Genomic DNA, 21,315 nt, shown 5'->3' on the forward strand with positions numbered 1-21,315 from the left:
GTGCCAGCCGACTTCCGGGCTATCACAGTTGCAGAGCCAGCAAAGAATTTCTCTGCACGGGATGGACTGTATATTGCGATGAAAATGATATTCCTTATATCCCTGCTCGTATCAGTGCTCTCTGTGAAGCCCCTTCGTAGCCTCCCTTCTCCCAATGGCTCCTGTTTAGGACTCGTGTTCCTTTTATTTCCTCTCTGCCTGACTGCCTCCTCTCACCCCACCAACCCTGAGCCCTCTACTTTCTAAAACCGTTGTGTCATTAACTCTGTTGGTTCAACTCTCTGGGAAAAGATTCTCTGTTCATGTAAGTGCACTTACTTACTCCCTGGATGTTGTCACTCGTCTAGTGGCTTTTGCTAAATAAACCTTTCTGATTTCTAAAAGCTTTTCCATGGTCTTTTCTTGCTTCTTCTATCCCACCTGCTGCCCGACCTCCCCTCCCTCCCACCCCACTTCCCAAGCCAGCGGCCATCAGCTCTGCGACACACGGTTCTCAAGGGTTGTGGTGTTCAGAAAACAAAGAGGGGAGGAAAGCGGTGCCTTCGGCTACAGTTTGTATAGACCAGCCTTGCGGGATCAGGTTCTACGGTGGTTACGATCCGAGGATGATTTTGCTTCCCCCGGGGGACGTGTGACCTTTGCTTGTCACGACTGGGGGAAGGATGCTTTTGACGTTTAGTGGGTAGAAGCCAGAGATGTTTGCTAAATATCCTACGATGCACAGGTCAACCCTCCCCCACCCCTTCCCCCCACCCCCACAACAGAAGCATCCAGCCCCAGTGTCAGTAGTGCTGAGGCTGAGAGACCCTGGGCTTGTGCCCGTGTTTTCAGACTCTCCCAACCCCGGGTCTCTTGAAACTCCAGGCATCCTTGGCATATCAGCAAGTGTTGGGTGCTTGAGAAAGTACATCATAGATGTTTTCGGATATAACTCCAATCACCCAGAGTGTAAAATTTCATTGACCCCCTGACTACACGTCTGAAATATGCATGGGATTCTGACTGGAGTCAAAGCTGGCCCCTCCGCACACCTACCTGCAAATATGATGTCACTGCAGCACAGCTCAGTGGGAGAGCCCTCCCTGGCTCGTGGGCTCTCGGCTTTCCTGCCAGGCGTAGAAACGAAAGGGAGGTGCAATGCTAGCCAGGGAAGAGCGTCCGAGAACTAGAAGCCACCGTCCTGGAAACCAGTTACGTTGGCCAGAGCTCTGAGCCCTTCGGAAGGCAGAGGGTTTGTTGACCCTGGTACTTTGTAAGGCCCAGCTCTGCGGGAAAGCTGAGAGTCCGACCCGCCAGCTTCTCACGCCCTTTAGCCCCTTCCTGACTGAGCGAATGGAACGCAGCCTCGTTTTCTCATCTGTAAAATGGGGATAGGACCTGCCAAGTAAAGCGATAACGAAGAGTAAATGAGGTTGCATTTTAAAGGCAGAGCGCCTGGCAGGGGCTCAGGGCACCCCTAGCGCTTACCTTCTGATAGGCTGGGGGAGGGGAGGTTGTACCCGTTACCCGTTGGTCAGTGCAGTTGTGTGCTGGGTTGTGTTTTCTGTGCGCTGAAGCGTTACTCAGACCTCCGCCTTGAGAGAGCAGGGCAGTGGGGGGGGGGGGGGGGGGCGGCAACGATGCTATTAAACGTGAAAGGCAGAGAGCACCTGTCTTTACACTCAAGCACCTGCCAAGGTGACAGGTAGCATGTGCATGGCCCTTGAGCTCGATCCCCTGTGCCTGTGATATGGGCGCCCTGGTGGAGGGAGTGCGGGTTGGACAGAGGGTGTGCAGCCAGACAAAAGCTGATTCCTCTCCTGACTCTCCCACAGACCAAGGTAAGGCCACAAGGCCCCCGTGTGGGCCCCTCCCTTACTCCCTCAAGAGCCCCGTCGAGGGGACACACATGCGCAGTGATGCATGTCAGGGGCATCTTCAAGGGCTTGGGTGGCCTTTCCCTTTAAGGAAACAGGAAGTCAGAGTGAGGACTCCTTTGGTCTCTCCCCTGGGGGGTCCAGGGAGTGATGTCAGGGCTGCCTAGAAAGACCACCAACCCCAGAGTGGACAGGCTGGGACCCTGGAGTCCACGGTTCAAGTACACTCTTAGACTCTGGCTGGGTTGGTAGAAGGTGGAGGGCGGGGGAGAGCGGGTGGGGAATGTTCTCACGGTGTGGGACATGATGGGATTTGAGCCCAGCCTCTCTCAAAAGAACCACAAATGATATTTTCGCAGGACAGGGTTAAGCAGAGACAGCTCTCCTGAACCAGAAGGTGAGGCTTCGGGAAAACTTCCTACATGATCACCGGAATGGCAAGGGGAGAGCCTCTACCCTGACCTGTCCATACGCAGGGGGGCCTGTGTCCCCCCGGTTCTTCCCCTCAGGAGCTCGAACACCTGAGAAGCTTTCAGACTGTGCGGAAGTCCTTCCGGGGAAGCTTCCCTGTGCCAACAGGAAAGGGTGGGCAACTCTCTCCCCTCTTGGGGGGTGGGGCAGGGACTGACTGACCCGCAAGGGGGCCAGGATCTGAGGGCAGTGTTCTCATACCTGAGCTCCACTGGAGTCACCTGGAGGGCTGGTCAGAGCACAGATGGCTGGCCTACCCCTGGAGTTTCTGATTGTGTGCATCTGAGACGGGCCTGAGATTTCATTTCTAGCAAATTCCCTGGGGATGCTGACACTGCGGATCTGGGCACCTCGCTTTGAAAAGCACCCTGTAGAGGCTCTTCCCAACCTTGAGGAGGAGACGGGCGGGGGAGGGGGGTGGCGAGGGGTGGAGAGGTGGGCCTGGTTGTTGCTAAACAACCGTTAGCCACAGGGAAATGGGGCGGGGCCCCTGGGAAGGACAGCAGGCGGACCAGGCGACCTCAGACTTGACAGAAGGCCGTGGCCAGTGTCGGTTTATTGACATCTCTCCGGAGGCGGAAACAGGCTCCGTCGCCTCTTCACCGAGGCGTCCGCTCACCATCCCTCGGGCCTACTTGAAGGCCTGGCAGCTGCCAGAGGAGAGCCTGTCCCCCGGCCGCGCCTTCTCCTTGCCCCAGAGGGTCTTGAGCTTGCGGTAGTACACCTTGCAGCTGAAGCCCTCCCGGAAGCCCCCCTTGATGTGGCTCTTGAGGGAGTGCAGCGTGGGGTACATGCGGCAGCAGGCTGCGCACTTGTAGCCGCTCTGCTGGGCGGGGTGCCACCTGGCGGCCTTCAGGATGTCCTGGGATGTGATGCCGTCCGTGGAGGCCAGGCCGTGCCCGAATTTCTTGGCGGCCTCCCGGGGGCAGGCGTCCTCCTGGGAGGAAGAGGACGAGCAGATGCTCTCAGCCGGGTCCTCGGGCAGGCAGCCGTCCCCCCTGCCCTTGTCCCGCTGCACCTCTGGGAAGCTGTAGGCCTCCAGGGGGCTCTCTTGGTCCGTGCAGACGAAGTAGCTGTAAGGGGAGAACCAGGGCCGGTAGACAGTGCAGCCCCGCCAGGGCTCCCTGGTCTGGGGGTCCCCCAAAAGGCAGTCTGCAGAGGAAGACAGGGGTGGGTGTGAGCGGGAGGCCCGGAGAGGCCAGAGGCCACGGGAGAAGCAGACAGGCAGGCAGGAAGGCCGGGCCTGGGATCGGGTGGCCTCTGTCCCACCTTGACTGCAGTTGTTGTTTTTTTGAAGTGCATTTATTTTTGAGAGTGAGCAGGGTAAAGGCAGAGGTGGGGGGGGGGGGGGTTTGGAGAGAGAATCCCAAGCAGGTTCTGTACTGTTAGCAGGGAGCCCGATGCAGGGCTCGAACTCAATAAAATGAGATTATGACCTGAGCCAAAACCAAGAGTCGGCACTTAACCGGTTGAGCCACCCAGGCGCCCCCCCCCCCCCCCCACCGACTGCTGTTCTGAGAGCAGGTGGCACCCGGGGTGGGGGGTGGGGGGTAGCCCTTGAAGGCATTCCTTCCTGCCGCTCGCAGATCCACGAGTGGCGGCTTGATCTCTGGGCGGTGGAGAGTGCCTTCGTTCACTAAGCCTTGACATTTGTCAGGTGCCTCCCTCCCTGCAGACAGCTTTCCTCTGCCTCCGAGGAGATGGGCAGGGGGCTCAGCCAACAGCCAGATGTCTGGCTTCCTGCAGTCTGCTTCCCACCACCCATGGTTGTGGCCATTTTTCCGGCCCCAACACCTGTCTTCCCGTAACAACCCGAGCAGGCCGAGGCCCCTGTGCCACCCCCGCGTGAGAGGCAGGCGAGGAGAAGCGGGGCCCCTCCAGGCCTGTGGGGTGTCCACGCCAGGAAGGACGAGGCAGGAGACCACAGGGGAAAAGGCGCCCTCCCGCAGTCCTTGCCCCTCCAGCCTCGCCCGTGTGCCCGCCGGGGCAGAGAAGGCCTCACCTGGAGAGAGAACCATGTTCTGCACCCCATGCCGGAGAGCGCTGCCGAAGTACTGGGGTGACAGGGCCTGAGCTGGGCTGGACGCCTCCGTGAGTAACGCGGTCTTTGCAATGTCTGGGTTACAGAAGAAACACTCTGGTGAGCTGATGTGGAAGTCCTCGTCTTGGTGACCCCCCTCCCCGACATACCTAGAGGCTCCACCTTGGGACCCTATGACCTCGCAAAGCCAAAGAGAAACCGTGCCCTCTTTTGTACCCAGATAGGCAGAACTGTTCTGGGTGGCATCCCGGGGAATTCCAAATGGGGCATTTTTGTTGATCTGGGGAAGATTCTCTCCAAAGGAGAATTTGAGATGCAGACCGATGGGCAGCTTTCTGCCTGGCCCGCCTTTCTCCTGACCTTCCTGCAGCTCGCTCTGTGTGCATGTGTGTGCGTGCGTGCGTGTGTGTGTGCGTGCGTGTGTGCATCTGTCTGCCTGCCTGCCTGCCTGCCTGTGTGTCTGTCTTCATTCCAGCCTCTGGGCTCGCTCCAGGATCCAAGGGAGGGAGTCTAGTCATGGACCCCATATCCCGCATAGGTTACATGGTCCCTTTGATGATGAGAAGCCAGTGTCTCCGAACGAAACCTCTCTCACCCATAGGCAGGGAGCGCTTGGGTGGCCCCTGGATGGCTGCTAGCGCTTGATAATAAGCCAGCCTGCTTCAAATCCCAGAGTGGTATCTGTGCTCCGTTTGAGAAACCAACGTTTAAGGGTCCTCTGCCCAGGCATATAGATACTGAGGAGACCCAGCTCCTCCGTAGAACGGCCCCCTCAAGCTTTAATGTGCACACTTCTCCAGGGATCACCCGGAGGTCTTGTTAAACACACAGGCTCTGCCTCAGCAGTCCTGGGGGCGGCCTGAAATTCTGCATTTCTAACAAGTGCCCAGGTGATGCCCACGTGGACGCCCCACAGACCGCACTGTGAGTAGTGAGTCCTCAGAGGTCCATGTTTATTCCATGATGTCCTCAGTGACCCTGCCTCTTAGGTTCCTACTGATGGATTGGAGAGTCTTCTCCAGCTTGTCAAAACAGGCCTGAACCTGGCACATACCCTACATAGACTGTCACCTGAGATTCTAGAAGAAAAAGAATTTTTTGAGAACAAATGTTTCCCCATCCTTCCCTTGCCGGAAATGAATAAACAGCAGGGACTACTTACCATGAATGCAGCATTTTGAAAAATTATTTTCTCCCCGTGTGTAATTTGCCTGTCTCACTAAATCGTAGTCCTGTAACATGATCTGGTAGAGGACTCAATTAAAAGCTTCCGAAAAACCACATTTTTGTGGCCCTAGTGGCACCGGAGTTTACCTGGCAAGCTGGTGGCATGTGAGGACATAATGTCAGGAAACGCGCTCAGGGCAGAGGAAGAGATTCGGGGTCCAGAAATGCTGAGGAGTGAGAAGTTCTCCATGTTGTGACTACCATAGGGTATGGAGATTATGCACCTGTTCCCAAGAGGCTGTTTGGGTTGTCCAGACGATAAACATTCTGAGCGCCGTTGACATCACAAGGTCACCTGATTCCACTCCCCAGCTAGGGTATCCCTTTCAAAGATGGATAGCGTCTATTACGTTCTGTAAAGATTTCTTTTGACTTGTCATTCCTCGTTGGCTGGCCTGGATTGAGGATACCTGGGGCGGGGGGTGGGGGAGGGGAGAAGGAAGCATATGGCAGAAATGTGATGGTGATATAATCTGTTGACAGCCCCCCGCCCCCTGACTTTGATCTTTGGTGTCATTTTTGTGTCATTGCTGTCACCCCCCCCCCCCCCAGCTCTGGGGACCTCTGTCCTCTCTGGATAACCTTCTTGCTTTCCTTTACCTGCCTGACCTCTGCCATCAGATGTTTTTGTTGTTTCTGTTTTTTAGTTTGGTGTGTGATTTTTACATTTTCCTTGGAAATCGTTTCAAAGTTAGAAAAAACTGCAAAAATAAAATTAGTATGAAGGGCACCCATACATTCTGTATCCAGATTTGCCTGTTGTTAACATTTTACTGCATTTGCTTTATCAATTCCACCCCCCCCCCCCCCCCGCCCGCCCCGGCCCCCAGCATGCTTTGTTTTCTGAACTATTTGAAGGTAAGTTACAAGCGTCCTGTCCCTTTGTGTCGAAATACTTCAGTGTGTCTGTCCCAAGAACAGGGACCAGATAATGCTTTAAATGGTTGGTGCTATTTTCAGCAAATGGGTGGCTTAACACCATTATAAGCCTTTTTCCTGGTGACACTGAACTCCAGAGTAACAAGGTTGCCTCTGTGTCCCTGCTACCCTCTCCTGTGACAACCTAGCGCTGGAGGGAAGTGGGGGAAGGGTGAAAGGTGAGAATGCTCCAGGCTAATCGTCACAACAGGTGCAGACTAGGTACATCGGTGTATTGGATCTAAATGTGTGTGCTTGTGCAGCGTGGAAAGATCTGGTCTGGTCTGTGAGCAGCGGCAGCCTCCCCTTGCAGCGTGCAGAGCAAGCGGGCGTGTGTGTAAGCGTCTGTGTAGGAGGGCCCGGAGTTGTCGTCTTGCCGGTGTTCCTCCGGAGCGCTGAAACCTTGTGGGACAGTGTGGAGAAGCTGATTTCCTTGCCCGCCCACCTCGGAGCCTGGTTGGGAAGCTTAGAATGAGTTGGAATGTCACTGATGCCCTGGCCTTTGGCAGCTTTGAGGGTATCGGCGATTTGATTTGGCCCTCGTGGTGCAGAGAAAAATCACGGGGTCCTGGGAGTCGGTGTGGGTAAGTCCTTATCCCCGCTCTGCCGTTCGCTCCCTGTGCGGTGTTAGGCATGCCTCCCGGCCACCGTGTTTTCCTGTTTTGTTAACTTAGACGGTTGGAATGGATGGACATCTTCCTGGTCGACAACCTGGTGATTTATGTGCGGAGGTGGGACAGCATAGAAATGAGCGATGCACGTAGGGGTCCAGAAGACTTTGAACTTCCTCCTGCCGTGGGTCATTGAATTCTTCCCACTGCCAGCTGGGAACTTCCGACAGACTTCCTGAGAAGGGGGCTCAAAATATTGGGGTGCCCATGGGAGACCGTGTCCGTGCTTGTTTGTAGAGTTTTCAAAAACAGGACTCTTTTGGTTTGGTTATTGAAAAGGTCATGGGAACCTGGTCGCCCAGGGTTGGTTGTAATCCTGACAGCAGGGCCTCTGTCTTGCACGCTATACCCTCTTGGTATGTTGTTGCTGGTGGCCCCCAGGCAGGAGGTGACACTCCCAAAGTGGTCGGTCACTACATAAAATGTGTCTCTCTCTTGTTTGTTTCCCACCTGCTTTCCGAGCCCCTTTCTCGGACAGGTAAGATACCGTCTTTCTTACAGATGACCCACGTCACAGGTGTCTCCCTCTGCTTGGATGTGTGCATGTTGGGGGTGCTGTTGGGCGGGCCACCGGGTCGGGATCCTATCACCTTTCAACCATCTCCATTAGGTTCTGAACCACCAAGCCTCTGGTCAAAGGGAGGGACAGAGCGTGGGGGTCATCGGTGCCATCAGCAGGAAGGGGGCTCGTTGCTCGTCCTTCAGGTCTGGAAATGCAGGAAGCCCCCAGCCAGAATCCCACCTCAGACAGAAGGGTGGTTGCTCCCGGACTGACCTCGAAAGAGGGTCGGTCTTGAGTGGCTTTTGTAAATGGAAAAAGGCCCAGGAGCAGTTTCTCTACAATGTCTGCCCAAAATGTGGTCGGTTTTTTAAGTATTCGTATAAAAAGCCAGTTCAATGAAACCAACTTCTTAAACGCCGACTCATGCCAGGTTCCATGCTGAGCATTGTAGAAAATAAAAGTCAAGATGTTCCATCCCCTCGAAGAGCTGACCGTTTTATCATAGAGACAAGGTGTGTTGGCCAGAAAGACTTAGAGCATTGTAAAGAGACCAAATGATGGGTTATCTTTAAACTTCTTAAGAATTCAGTACCTGCGTCCTAAAAGGTAGAGAGCAGGAAGTGTAGAAAATCCTCAACGGTGCCTAATCCAGAAGCTATTTATGTTTTATTAGAATGTGTTTTTAAGAGGAGCTCACCGTTTACAAGTCACTTTGACAGGTGTTTTTGGTACTTACACATTCAGAAATGAGCATGTCTGCACTAAAAGTTCACTTTAAACCAAGAAGGAAACCACCACGGAAACATCTGAGCCAGGAAGTGGTGAGGGATCAGGATCTCCTTCCCCTGCGAACCTCTCTTGAACATTTGCCCTGGTTTCGTGGTGGCCCAAATACGTTCTAGTTTGGGGGAAAAGAGTCAAATGCTTTCATTTCCGAGGGCCACTCTGAGTTCACAGATGTTATGATCAAAGAAAAATTAGGAGGGTGCGGGATGTGATAGGCAAGTTATGCGAAAGCAGGTGACGTGGCAAGATAACGCCTTTAGGAGGAGAGTCAGGAGCTGATAACCCCCTTGTGGGTTCGGCTGGAGCTCTTGCTAGTGTGACGTGTCTACACCTGGAGACCAGGCAGCCTGAACCTGTCAGCTCTGTGCCCCGGCCCCCAGGGTTGTCCCCACCCAGCTCTTCACGGCCCCCGAAGTGGTGCTTTCCCTGTGTGTGCGGTAGATACGCACACTGGGGGGATTCATCCACCCCTCGTCCCCCGCGTCCTGTGCCGCCCAAAGACCTTTACAATAGGGCTTCCCTAGGTAGTTACAGAAGGGATACGGCTGCTGAAAGCACAGTAAAGAGACCTGCGTCCCCTGTCCCAGGACTCCGCAGTGCAGGGCAGAGAGAACTACTTTATACCGAGTTCAGCAGAAGACAAAGCATCCCCCCGACCTCAGTTACTCTTGGGAAGGCTCCGCATGCATAGGCCTTTAGAGGCGTTGATGAAGATTGGAGTCTGTGATCAAGTATAACCTCTCCTTCCCCAAGATTGACAGAATATACGGAGCAGTTGGTAAGGACAGAAACCTCACGAGTGATTCCAAGGCCCCCCGGGGTGCATCTGGAGCTCCCTTGAGGATTGAGCTGGATCTCCAGGTCGGGGAGGAGTCCCTGTTGCCAGTGCGTAGACCACGTGGCTTACAGCCCTGAGCTCCGTTCCTTGGAGTTATGATCTCGGCCTCCATAAGTCTCCAGCTGCAAAATGGGTTTAGCAGTTCAACTCAGGATATTCATTGAGCACCTACTGTATACCAGACCAGGCTAGCCGTTCAGGACACGGAAGTGAACGAGACATGGCCTTCACCCTCCAGATGTTCACAACCCGGTGGGTTGGAGTTCATCTTTCGAACCAAAGATCCCGGAGAGAAGGGCCTTCTGTGAGGTGTGTTCCACGATCCCAGGCAGAGCGAGGTGGTGGAAAGGGAGAGAAAACCTGAGCTCTGGTTCCACCCCACCAGTAATCGGCCCCGTGACCTCAGGCCTGCCGGGTACTTATCACTGGGAGCCCCACCTTGCTCATGTATAAATAGAATTCCTGCCACCACCCCTCCAGGTTGTCGTGAGGGTGTCGGTCAAGTTCCCCCGACTTCCTTGGCCCCGAGTTCGTACGCATTTGGTGTGAGCCCGGCCGGAGTCCCCACGGCGCATCTGAGCATGCAGCTGCCCATTGTCCCCAGTGCCTCCTCAGGAGTAAGGAGGCCCGTTTCCCACCGTGAAAATGTGCCACGCAGGTGGCTTCCACTTTGAGCCTGACCTCCAGCGTCTGTCCCCATGCTTGTGTCTGTCCCCATGCTTGTGTCCCCTCAGCTTGTGTTCACAGCAACATACAAATACCGTACATCATTTCTTCTTCAGAGGGCTCGGTGACCCCAAGGTAAGGGGTCAAGCCGTGGGTCAAGGAGGCAGGTTTCACGGGATGAGTTACCTTTAGGTTCTAAGTTTATGGCTGGAGCTTGCCCCTCATTAACTGGGTGGGGCAGAACTAGAGTGGCTAGTTCTAGCGATGGATGGACTTTCCCATCCAGAAAACCGGATCGGGAGGCTCAAGAGTGTGCCGGCTCTTTTGAATGTTCCCAAAGCCTCGGGAAGGGACAGCTGTGGGCGTGGGATCAGGGAACGCAGCAGAGTGACGTGGCCCAGAGCCCCGCGTGCCTCCACTCACCGTTCCCATCTTCCCCTCTGTTTGCAGTGGACCACAGCATGTTCGAGAACTTGAATGCGGCCCTTCCTCCAAAGCTGCAGCCCGGCTGCTCCCTCCCCCACCTGTCCAGGCTGACGGCCCCCGGCTCTGCCGCCCCGGGGTCTGCGGAGCCTGGGGGGCCGGGGCTCCGGGTGGGTGGCAGCCAGCACCTCAAGAACCTGGGCAGAGCCGTGGGGGCCAAAGTGAACGACTTCCTGCGGAGAAAAGAGCCCTCGAGCCTGGACGGTGCGGGCGCCATGGAGATCAACAGGCCGGCGGGGGCGCGGCTGGACGGCGGGGCCGTGGAGGCTGACAGGTGAGCACAGGAGGCTTGCTCGCAGAGCTCCAGGCCGAACCCGTGTCTCCGGGGGACATGAGGTTGTCACGCGGGGAATGGCCGGGGCGATGCTCCTGCTTGCTGACTGCCACCCCACCGCAGCTAAGGCGTCCTGAGCATCGCGTGTCAGCAGACGCCCGGCTATGTGCTTCCCCGTCCCTTGCAGCGACTTTGCGAGGTAGATCCCACTGTTACCACTTGGCACGTAACTGAGGTTGGGGGGCAGGGTGGGTAGCGTGAGGAGCTTAAGGTTACTAAGTTAGTGATGGGCAGAGTGGAATTCGAACCCAGGCGTTGCCTGCAGCTGCCCAGGTGGATTCTAACACCTTTGAGCCCCGGCCCCGGCCGATGATGGTGGAGGAAAGTGGGCGTCTGTGGGACCCATTGGGGCCGGCGAGGGAGAAGCCTGCTATGGTGGGCTTCCTGTTCTCATGCCCACACGCCCCTTCTAGGCCTTGCTTTATTTATTTTTTTTTTTAATGTCTATTTTTGAGAGACAGAGGGCACGCAGGGGAGGGGTAGAGGGAGAGGGAGACACAGAATCTGAAGCAGGCTCCAGGCTCTGAGCGCTCAGCACAGAGCCCGACACGGGGCTCGAACCCACGGACCGCGAGATCGTGACCTGAGCCAAAGCTGGATGCTTAACCGACTGAGCCCTCCAGGCTCCCCCCAGGCCTTGTTTTAAACACCTGCTGTGCTCCTGAGCCGGCAGGTCCTTCGTAGGGCTCATCACACGGGCTCTGACATGACTCGGTTCACCTGTGGTCCCAGCGGCAATACTCTGCTGCTGTCAGCACTGAGCGGGGGTGTGACGGGCGGAAGGCCGGCTCTGTCGGCTGCCACGACCCACACACCACACTGGGGACGGGGCCCGAGCAGGGAGGTGTGTGCCGGGTGGGCAGCTGGGGGGCTTGGGGCGTCGCCATCCTTAAAGCACACGTGCTTGTCACCTCAACCCCACAGGTCAGCCCTGCAGGACGCCTTCCCTCGGCTGGACCCCCCGCCTCCCATTACCAGGAAGCGAACCCCTCGTGCCCTGAAGACCACTCAGGACATGCTGATCTCGCCGCAGCCAGTCCTGAGCAGCCTGGAGTACGGGACAGAGCTGCCTCCTGGGCAGCCCCGGGAACCCCTTCCCGCCGCCCAGCCCAACGTTCCCGCGGAAACGGCAGAGAGGGGCGAGGCTCTGCCCAACGGAGAGGTCTCCCTGTCAGTGCCCGACCTGATCCACCAGAACAGCCAGGACGAACCCAAACCGAAGATAACTGAGTGCAGAAGGGCCTCCTCCCCTGGCCTCCTCGAGAGGAACGGCCTCAAGCGCAGCCTGAGCCCCGTCCGCCTGGCCCAGCCGCCGGAGGACAGTGGCCCCCCGCCTCGGGCACGGACCTCCAGCCTTGACAATGAGGGCCCGCACCCAGACCTGCTGTCCTTTGAGTAGGGCCCCTTCTCCCTGCCGGGCATCCCCTTCCCCTCTGCCGTCTCCGTCCCTGGTGCCCCCTGGCCCTTGCCCCCGCTCTGCGTGCCCTTTGCCCCCTTGTGCAGAGATCAGAGCGCCGATCCGGGGCCAGGCTCCCTGAGTCACCCTAGTTAGAGCCTCTGTCTGCCGAATGCTAAAGGGCTGGGCTGTGGCTCCTGAGCCTCATTTTCTAGAAGCTCCCCCCTCCGGGGCCGGCTGCCACACTGGGGGATGGGAGCATCGCTGTTCCCAGGCAGCCCGGACTTCCCACCGGCCTGCAGGGCCACCAGCCCAGGATGAAGGGTCTTGCAGGAATGGTCTCTGCCTGCCCCCCACATGCCACCTGTGCCCACCCCCCCCCCCCACACTCTTCTCCCTTCAAACCCTGGTTCGTTTCTTCTGCCTCTGGTTGGGGCATCGGGCCGAATGGAGAATTGACGGGTTGGGCTGACGACGGGCCCAGACCTGGAAAGCCACACACCCTGCTCCTCCTGGTCCCAAGACCGTGTGTTGTCCCCTCGCCTCTACCCTTTGGGGGCCTGAGACCTGGGCGCAGCCTTGTCGCCAGGGGTTCTCAGGGCATTTTCCACCTGCCCTGTTGGGGGACACAACAGGCCCCCCGGGGCCGACCACTGAGAAGACGCTGGGGAAAGCCGTGCGACCAGCCGCTAGTGGGCTCCGTGCGCAGAAGGAAAGGCCAGGGCCCCCCTTGCTGTGTGTGAGGACAGGGCGAGGCGGGCCCCCGAGGAAGCAGAGGAAGCAGCTGAGCAGATTAGCACCTTGCTTTGGGGGGAGGGCCCAGGAACTTGGCCTCCAGGGAGCCGGCCCCAGGAGAACCCAGAGCAGAAGTCACAGAGAAGACAGGGTGAGGACAGAGAGGGCTTTGAGGGAGCGCCCACAGCCTGAAATGATGCGGCTCTGGGGTCTGGGCGTGGTGGTGAGTGAGAGAGCCAGAGTGACCAGGGAGACTGGGAACGAGGCACAAAGCCACCTTCCACTGGGCAGGAGGCGCTGTGTTCTGCTAAGTTGCCTGGGTCTCCCTGGAGAGGCCTCCGCCCTGCCTTTCCCTGCCCCGATGCAGCACGGTCCTCTCGCTCCCTGCCTTTGGGATCTATGCCAGGGACTCACCCGGTTCATCCTGCCCTCCTGGCTTTACCCATTTTATGTTCCTCTGTCCCACCAGGAGCCCCTGTCAGCGGGGCGGGGCGGGTGATCCCAACCCCGGGGGCCTTTGCAGCGAGAAGATTTGTGGAACAGGGTGGCCAGCTCCCCGGGCGAAGGCAGGTACAGCATGGCCTGACAGACTGTCGGGCCGTCTTCCCCCTAGGGTTCCTGCTGCCTCCCCTCTTCTGTCCATCATTCAGCTACCCCCTCGCTGCCCCCCACAGTGCTCACCTCCCATCACCCAGCTCCTCCTGCCCACCCCCCCCAGGAGAAACATCCAAGCTAACTCCTGTAGACTTGGAAGCCTGGGGGCGGCGGGTGGGGGGATGCCAGGAAGCTGGTTGCCCTTCCTGCGTCCTTCTGCAGCGGCTGCGACCTTGCCACAGCTTTCCCACCCCGTCTTTCGTTGCTCTGGAAAGCAAGGCTTCGCTGCGTTTTCACACCGGAGCCTCGTGTCCCCCACGAGGGTCTGCACATGTCGGGCACCCTAAGGGCCGTGGTGCAGTGGGCAGTGACTGGAGGTCTAGGTCCTGGCTCAACGCCAAGAACATCACGACGATGTGCTAACCTGACCCCGAGGCTCAAAAGTTCTCGGGGCCACATTTGGAGGCCTGTGAGTTTTCCCAGAATGGCTTGGAGTTTTGCAGGAGACACAGAGCAGGAGGGGACGAGGGCAGAGAGCCGAAACACATTTGCTGGGAGTTCACACAGCTCCAGGAGAGCCTCCGTACGGGAAGCTCGGTTTGCTCCTCTGGTGGGGAACTTGGCAGGCCCTTGTGCTCTGGGGCTCCTCCTCCGGAGATCGGGGTGGCCCCGGCCAGGTGATGGGGGCAGCCATGTGTGCAGAGGTTGCAGGCCCGGGCTGGCTTAAGCACCTTGCTCTGCACACCACACCCGGCCACTGCTGAGGTCCTGGCCCTCAGATTCAGGGTTAGCCCGGGAACCCTACCAGCTTGTCCCGTTGCCACGGCCAGGATGACCCCAGAGTTCTCTGGACTCGTGTCTGCTACCAAACGAGGCTCGGATCTTCGGCCTCTCTGTGATCTCTACCCTGGCCATTGTCCTCCAGCCGAGGCGATGCTGCCACCCGGGGGAGGGGGGTCGAGCCTGAAATCCCGTCCTAGGTGCTACAGACGCTACCCGGTGCTAGGGGCTAAGTGCCACCCGGGACAGCAGCAGGGGCAACTTCCAATCCTGCTGAGGGCCTGGGCGAAGACCAGTTCTCCATCCAAAGCCCCATTTGGCTTCCCATGTCTGTCTCAACAGCCTGACCTTCCTGTGATCACAGCATGGCAACCGGCACCCCCCCACCCCCCCCAACACACACACACACACACACACACACACCCAGCTTCTCTGGGAGCTTCTCTGGGAGCTTGGCCCTTGGGTGGCCCAGTTACGCAAAGGCAGGATACCGAGAGTGAAGGACCGTCTTCTATGTCTGCATAAGGAAGTTGGGGGCACGGAGTCTTTTCTCTCCCCGATACTCCCCCAACCCCACTGTACCCCCGTAGTCAACACGTAGCTTTCCCCTGATAAATCACAGGTGAGCTTCCAGAACCTGGCAGGTGGGTGGCACATCCCCCCGCACAGAGAGAAACGCGTCTGTTCTGTGCATGGATGGTCTGAAGACAGACACGCACGGGATCCATCGACTTTGAAAGAGCAAAGAGGTCGGCCCCAGTCTGGGAGAGGAAGAAGATTACAGATCTATTCTGAGTATTTTCTAGATATTTTATATTTATATTTTTAGTAGTTTTCCGGTAGAAGGAAACTGCAGAATAAAACGATCGGCTTCGGTTTTGCTGGTTTCGTTTGGTTTCTCCAGACTGATGGGAAGTGGTTGGTCTTCTCGAGGCTCGCTTGTTGGGTGGAGAGCGTTGGCATTTAGGGTTATGAGCCTGCCCTGGGGAGGCGAGGTGGGGGGGGGGGGCGGTTGCTGCTGGCCGACCTCCCACCTGGGGCCCTCGGGGGCTCTCATGTGCTCCCCTAACTGGCTGGCTGCTAAGCGTCCCCCTTCCCACCTGACCTGCGGCTGTTTCAGGGGCTTCAACATGACATGCGTGGGCGAGCCCCCTCCTCAGGAGGCGATGCGAGTGGACCCCTGGATTGTCCTCCAGGCAAGGACTTGACCTGGGGTCTATGGCCCTCTCCCACCAAGGAGGGGACACCGAGGCCTGCACACACACAGACCTTCAGAGGGACCAGATCTGCGGTCAGGTTCTCAGAGTCACCATCAGCAGATGTCAGTCAACTGCCTGGAGCTGCGGACAGAGGTACTTCCCACACTGGGGCGAGCTTGGCTCTGGCTTGCTTAGAGAACGTGGCTTGGAGCGGCGCTGGCCGGAAGCCTTGCCCCCCCAAGGCCGGTGTCGGACCCAGGGACCCAGAGGACTCTCACAGCTGAGAACCCACCAGACCTCTAACCACTTTAAAAGGGAGGAAGCGAGAACAGACGGGAGGGGGGAGAAAAAGGCCTTCAGTCTGTTCACAGCAGCCAGACACGTTTGTAAAGGGGGGAAGGTCGGCGCCTTCCCGCCCAGCTCTGTCCTTTGCCCCCACGACCAGGCCCAGTGGTTGGATTCGACAGCACGCGGGGTCCCAGGCTCCACATCAGAAATGTCTGGGGCAGGAGGCTCCAGCCTTTTCCATCTTGAATTCCACTCCGTGCCTCGAGATGTGTGAAAAGACGGTGCTCTCAGGTTGCCTGCTCGCTCTGCAGTGGGCACAGAGCACTGTCCTGGGGAGGCAGGAGAAACGCAAAAACCAACCCAGCCCGTTCTATGCCTGGGGGAAAAAAGCAAAAAAAAATTTAAATAAATAAAGGCATTGAAAATACTTACAATAGCAACCTTTTCTTCAAGTGGAAGCTCCAATGACTATTCTTCAGGCAACTTTTCCCATCGGATGGCTCCGGGGTTGGCCTCCTCGGGCATTCAGGTGTGAAATGTGCCGTTGATACGCCTTTCTTTTCCGCTATTATGCAGGGTAGTTATTTTTGGCAAAGATCAACTAGGAAAAAGGATAGCATAAAATTTTCTTGAAGCTTTTAAGTGTAAAAATGGATGTGCACAGGTCACTCCTAAGGCTGTTCTCTGAGCTGAGCTGATTGATGGTCTAGAGAGTGAGGTACAGAGATGCATGTACTCAGACAATGTAACCAAGCCCCCCTGCATGAGCTGAGAGCCGTCTGGTGACACAGTGGTGACATGGTGGGAGAGGGGTGCCTGGTTTTCTCTCTCCGTGTTGGCAGTGGGTGAAGACGCCGTGGGCCTGTCCCCCCTAACAGGCTACATTAGCAGGATATCAAAATACAACAGAAGCACCAAATGGGGGAGGGGGTGGGTCGTGGGAGGCAATTAACTTCACCTGGAAGTGTTTCTCCTCCGAGCTTGCTCTTGCAATAATTGCTGAAGAAAACGAACAAATCAGAGGCCATTCAGAACCCGCTTCATTCCTGAAGTCCGTGTACGTGCTGGTGGGGGAACCCCAGTTGGTATTCAGAATTAATGGAATTAGCTAATCGAGGACTGTGCCTCAGATGCTGCTCCAAACTCCAAGAACTCCTTCTCGTTCAGTTTGCTCCCAGGCTTTGGCATCCCTTTCAAGTCCGTGAATCCTGGGAGTGTTCTAGAACTCTCTGTGCTTTGACTCCCTGTCTCTACCACTGCAGAGGGTCCCAGCCCGGCCAGCGGCTGCTGATGACTCAGCAATGGTTTATCGTTGAGCTCTTGGCCCTCAGGGTCCCCTGGGCTTCACTCAACAAGCAGCATTTGGGATGCCCCATGCGGAGCCCCCACGGCGGCCCCCCTGTGAGTGGGAACACATAATTAAGTCTGCACAAAGAAATGCAGCCTGGTAGATGAACCCCGCCTCCCCCCGACCGTGTCCTAAGGGCAGATGGCATTTCATGTCTTTTCTCTCTCCCAAGGAAATCCACTCTGGAAACTTTAAGTTCAGTGAAAGCATCTCTGAGTACTTTACCCCCCCCCCAGCCCGCTCCCCCTCCCTGCTGCCGTTTGCACTGGGGCACCCCGTGAAAGCCCACAGTCCCCACCACTGACTTCCTGCTAATGAGAAAATTCCTCCGCGTTGGTATCTAGGGCTCGTCCCTCCTCAGAGACACATCCTCTTTGTGTCCAGCTTATCTCCAGCTGCTGCCATGATAAATGGTCCAACTCAAGGGAGCCAGGAGTAGGCCTGTCCCGCGAAGCGAACCCCTTGGTTATAGGCTGCACAGACAGGGAGGCGAGCTCAAGATGTTCAAAGACCAACCCCAGGCTGCTTGCTCTCTCGTGAAAGGTGCCTGAGGAACCGGGCCGTTAGAGTAGGAAACTGCCAGCATTTTGTCCTTGCGATAGGCCAGAAAGGAAAACAAAACGAAAAGCAACCTCCCAACAAATTGCAACTTGTTTTGTTTTTTGGTGTTTTTTTTTTTTTTTTGCTCTTACTCTTTAAACCTTCTAGAAGCTCTCAGTGCCATTTGCTACCTTCTTCCTTAAAGCACCCGCCACGTTTACCACCTTATGCTTTCTGGGTTCCTGTTTATTGAGTAACTCCTGTTGGTCTGGCGTGTATGCCCCCCCTTCATGGGCTAAGTCATGGCAACTTAAAAGATGTTCTCTGGGGCCGCCTGGGTGGCTCAGTCAGTGAAGCATCTGACTTCAGCTCAGGTCATGATCTCGTGGTTTGTTGGTTCGAGCCCCATGTCAGGCTCTATGCTGACAGCTGGGAGCCTGGAGCCTGCTTCAGATTCTGTGTGTCTCTCTCTGCCCCTCCCCTGCTCATGCGCTGTCTCTCAAAAAATTAATAAACATTTAAAAACAAATGTTCCCTGTGGTTTCCTGCGAGGGTTCAGGTTGGTCCAGACCACCGTGAGGCCCGTGAAGGAGCAGCCTGGCCTTTTGAGATGGAGGGAAGCGAACTCCATCGTTCCTGTGACTGGCATGCAGCTTCAGCCAGTGCTTGAGCTCCCTCCACATCTTGAGCCCCCAGTGGACCCACCGGTTGCTGGATAGGAAAGCTCAGAACGAGTCTGGACTACCTATCTTGGACTAGCTTCCCAGCATCCTCCAGGTGACCTGGTAAATTCTGTTTCAGTCTTCCTTACTCCATTCTAAGTGCTGGGTCCTGTGTGTCAAGAACTGTCAGATAGATGGTCTTTGCAGCAGACCTGGTGAATTTTCTCTAAACCGGGCCGAGGTCTGCCGTTTTCCAGGAGGTGGGGCTTCCGGCCAGGGCGTGTAGGCCGCCTGGGAAGTGATCCCACGTGTGAGAAAAGCCGGAGGTTGAGGCTGCGGTTTGCAGCCTCCAGCCCCATCTCTCGCCAACACCTTGCTCACCACCCCGCAGTGATGTGCGTGCTGGACACTGCGGCCGGGGTCTGAGGCAGGGTCGCGAGCTCACCCCCAGCCCGGCCCCCCTTGCCAGCTGCCTCTCCGGCTACTGCCGCTGCGCTCCATACCCCGGTCCCCAAACTTCTCAGGATTGCTTCCATGACTTGTTTGTTCAGGGCTGTCTGTCTGCCTGCCTTTCTCTTTCCTCTGACTTGGCCAGGCTGTCTTTTCACGTTTCGGCTCAGGCATCGCTTCCCCCCTCCCCGGGGAGTCCTTCCCGCTCGCCACCCCCAGCCGCCTCTGCACCACCCGTGGCATCCATGCATCCGTCACCCTGGCACTTGTCGAGTGACGTGGAACGGAGCTCCCGCCCGGTCTCCCGCGGGTCCCTGAGCTCGAGGGCGGGGGCCACACCACGTTCACCTCTAACGCCTCAGTCCGCAGCCCGGCCCCTGGCTCATCTCAGGAGCTCGACAGAGATGTGTTGTGAGCTGAGGTCAAAGAACTTCTCGCTTATTTCAGGAAATTTTATACGTCTGTCACACACACACAATCAAGTGCTAAATTGCATGGAACGGACTAGACCAGGCTTTCTCTGAGGCCTGGCCTAGACCAACGCCACGGCTTTCAGCCCCTTCCTCGGGGCCCCCTACCCGCACGCAGTCTCTGCACCTGACCACCGACTTCAGAGGATCGAGGGAGGGCCACTCTCAAAGTGGAGGATGATTAATGGGCCAGTGTGTGGGCCATTTGTCTCCAGCCGGAGCCTCCATTAATTCAGTTCCCTGGACAGGTGCCACCCTGTCACAGAGGCAGCAGAAGCCGCGCTGCATCCTGCCTGATGTAAGAAGGGTCACACTTCGATGCCAGGCGCCTGCCTGGCTCCTGCGGCCGCTTCTCCAACCGCTGCATCCCATTCCAGTTCTCAATACTTCTGCTTTACCACTGCGGGCTTTGCTACTGGAGCTGTATTATTACGTTTCTGAAGTTCCCGCGCGTTCCAGGAATTGTGCTCATCAGTTGGCATCCATTGTCTCATGTGTGTCTCTCAAGAGCCCGCTGGGAAGTCCAACGAAGCCCATCCCTCGGACACAGAGTTTCTTATTGCGTTCAGAGAGATTCACACACATGATCTCGTGAATCCTCACGTCTTGTGGCATCGCTATTTCAGCCCCATCTCACAGATGGGTAAACTGAGGCTAGGGACGGAGACAAAGCAGAGCCTGAGACTTGGGGCAGAGAATGGGCAGCACAGGACCCGGAGGCCTGGGTCTCTAGACCTGAGGAGCAGGCGTCTTCCTCACCACATGGCTCTTCTCTGTTTCCATCACACCAGCGTGGTAAAAACTCTCAGGAAATGGTCATGGCCCAGAAATGTCTTTTTGACTTGGACCTTTTCCAGGGGCGAATGCATTTTCATTAAACGCTGAATGTTTGTGTAGGATAGGAATTTAGAGACCCATTCACCAACCCCCCCTCATTGCACAGAAGAGGAAAGAGCAAAGACTCTACTGTTTCAAGGTTCACCTATGCTGGCGTGGTCTCTGATTCCCCACAAGACCCTATGTAGTGAGAATGATCCCTCCGTTTTTTGTTTTTTTTTTTTTAATTTTTTTTTCAACGTTTATTTATTTTTGGGACAGAGAGAGATAGAGCATGAACGGGGGAGGGGCAGAGAGAGAGGGAGACACAGAATCGGAAACAGGCTCCAGGCTCTGAGCCATCAGCCCAGAGCCCGACGTGGGGCTCGAACTCACGGACCGCGAGATCGTAACCTGGCTGAAGTCGGATGCTTAACCGACTGCGCCACCCAGGCGCCCCTGATCCCTCCGTTTTCTAGGCGCGGCTGACCGGAGGCTAAGGGAGTTTCAGCCACCTGCCCCAAGTCACTCTGCCCGTGAGCGACAGAGCTGACCGTCCTGCCTCTTGAGAACGTTGATTCACGAGGGTTTTGGTATGAATCTGCTCTATGATTTGTAAGAAGTTCAGCCCCAGGCAGGAGTGACAACAGTGTTTCTACTGCGTTTCAAATGCCAGCGGGGAACCTGGCTCGGACACTAATCCTCTTATCGACACTGGAGATTAAACATCCAAAGGAGAGATGAGTATTATTCCGAGCAATGTTTCATTATAGCTATGATGGTTCCTCGAGGTGCTTTTTTTAAAACACACACACACACACACACACACACACACACACACACACACACACTTTGTTTTCTTGGTGATTGTCTGCTCTCTTGTGGCTGACTTTAGCCATTGCAGTTTCTGGTAACTAATTTCTGCAAAGAGCAACTTTTCGTGCTACTGCTAACTATGAGAAAAGCACTATATCCGTTTTAGAGGGGCTTTTCATGTTCCTCAGATCATTCCCTAACATCAACAAATAGAATGCAGGGAAAAAATAGAGGACACTTCTTAACTAAATTCCAGTAGGCGAGAGAAGATAAAGGGGAGGTTATCTTGGAAAAAAAGAATAATTTCCAAAAGTATAGAAAGATGAAGTGGTCGCCTGTGTGGCTTGTTGGGTAAGCGTCCGATTTGGCTCAGGTCATGATTTCGCAGTTTGTGAGTTCAAGCCTCACATCGGGCTCTGTGCTGACAG

General features: G+C 56.3%; 2 protein-coding genes across 10 annotated transcripts in view; one reads left to right on the top strand and one right to left on the bottom strand.

Annotated features, from left to right (window-relative positions):
- The window catches only part of LOC123586948 (carboxyl-terminal PDZ ligand of neuronal nitric oxide synthase protein), a 284,322-nt gene extending 271,464 nt beyond the window's left edge, over positions 1 to 12,858 (top strand). For 7 of the 9 annotated variants that reach the window (XM_045456594.1, XM_045456597.1, XM_045456596.1 and 4 more), the window contains 2 exons: positions 10,427 to 10,733; positions 11,718 to 12,858. In XM_045456594.1, the coding sequence (XP_045312550.1) occupies positions 10,427 to 10,733; positions 11,718 to 12,192 (782 nt within the window). In that variant the 3' untranslated portion in view covers positions 12,193 to 12,858. Of the gene's footprint in view, positions 1 to 3,807; positions 7,663 to 10,426; positions 10,734 to 11,717 lie in introns of those variants that run through there. The other 2 variants (XM_045456602.1, XM_045456603.1) reach the window with 2 other exon arrangements.
- On the bottom strand, positions 2,849 to 5,790 carry SPATA46 (spermatogenesis associated 46). The gene is made up of 3 exons (XM_045456604.1): positions 5,683 to 5,790; positions 4,330 to 4,443; positions 2,849 to 3,479 (listed from the first exon to the last, which is right to left on the bottom strand). The coding sequence occupies exons 1-3, from the start codon at positions 5,783 to 5,785 to the stop codon at positions 2,959 to 2,961; spliced, it is 738 nt and encodes a 245-aa protein (XP_045312560.1). The 5' UTR covers positions 5,786 to 5,790; the 3' UTR covers positions 2,849 to 2,958.
- Positions 12,859 to 21,315: the final 8,457 nt, after the last annotated feature.

Source organism: Leopardus geoffroyi, chromosome C3, assembly GCF_018350155.1.
Source record: "Leopardus geoffroyi isolate Oge1 chromosome C3, O.geoffroyi_Oge1_pat1.0, whole genome shotgun sequence".
Classification (NCBI taxonomy): Eukaryota; Metazoa; Chordata; class Mammalia; order Carnivora; family Felidae; genus Leopardus; species Leopardus geoffroyi.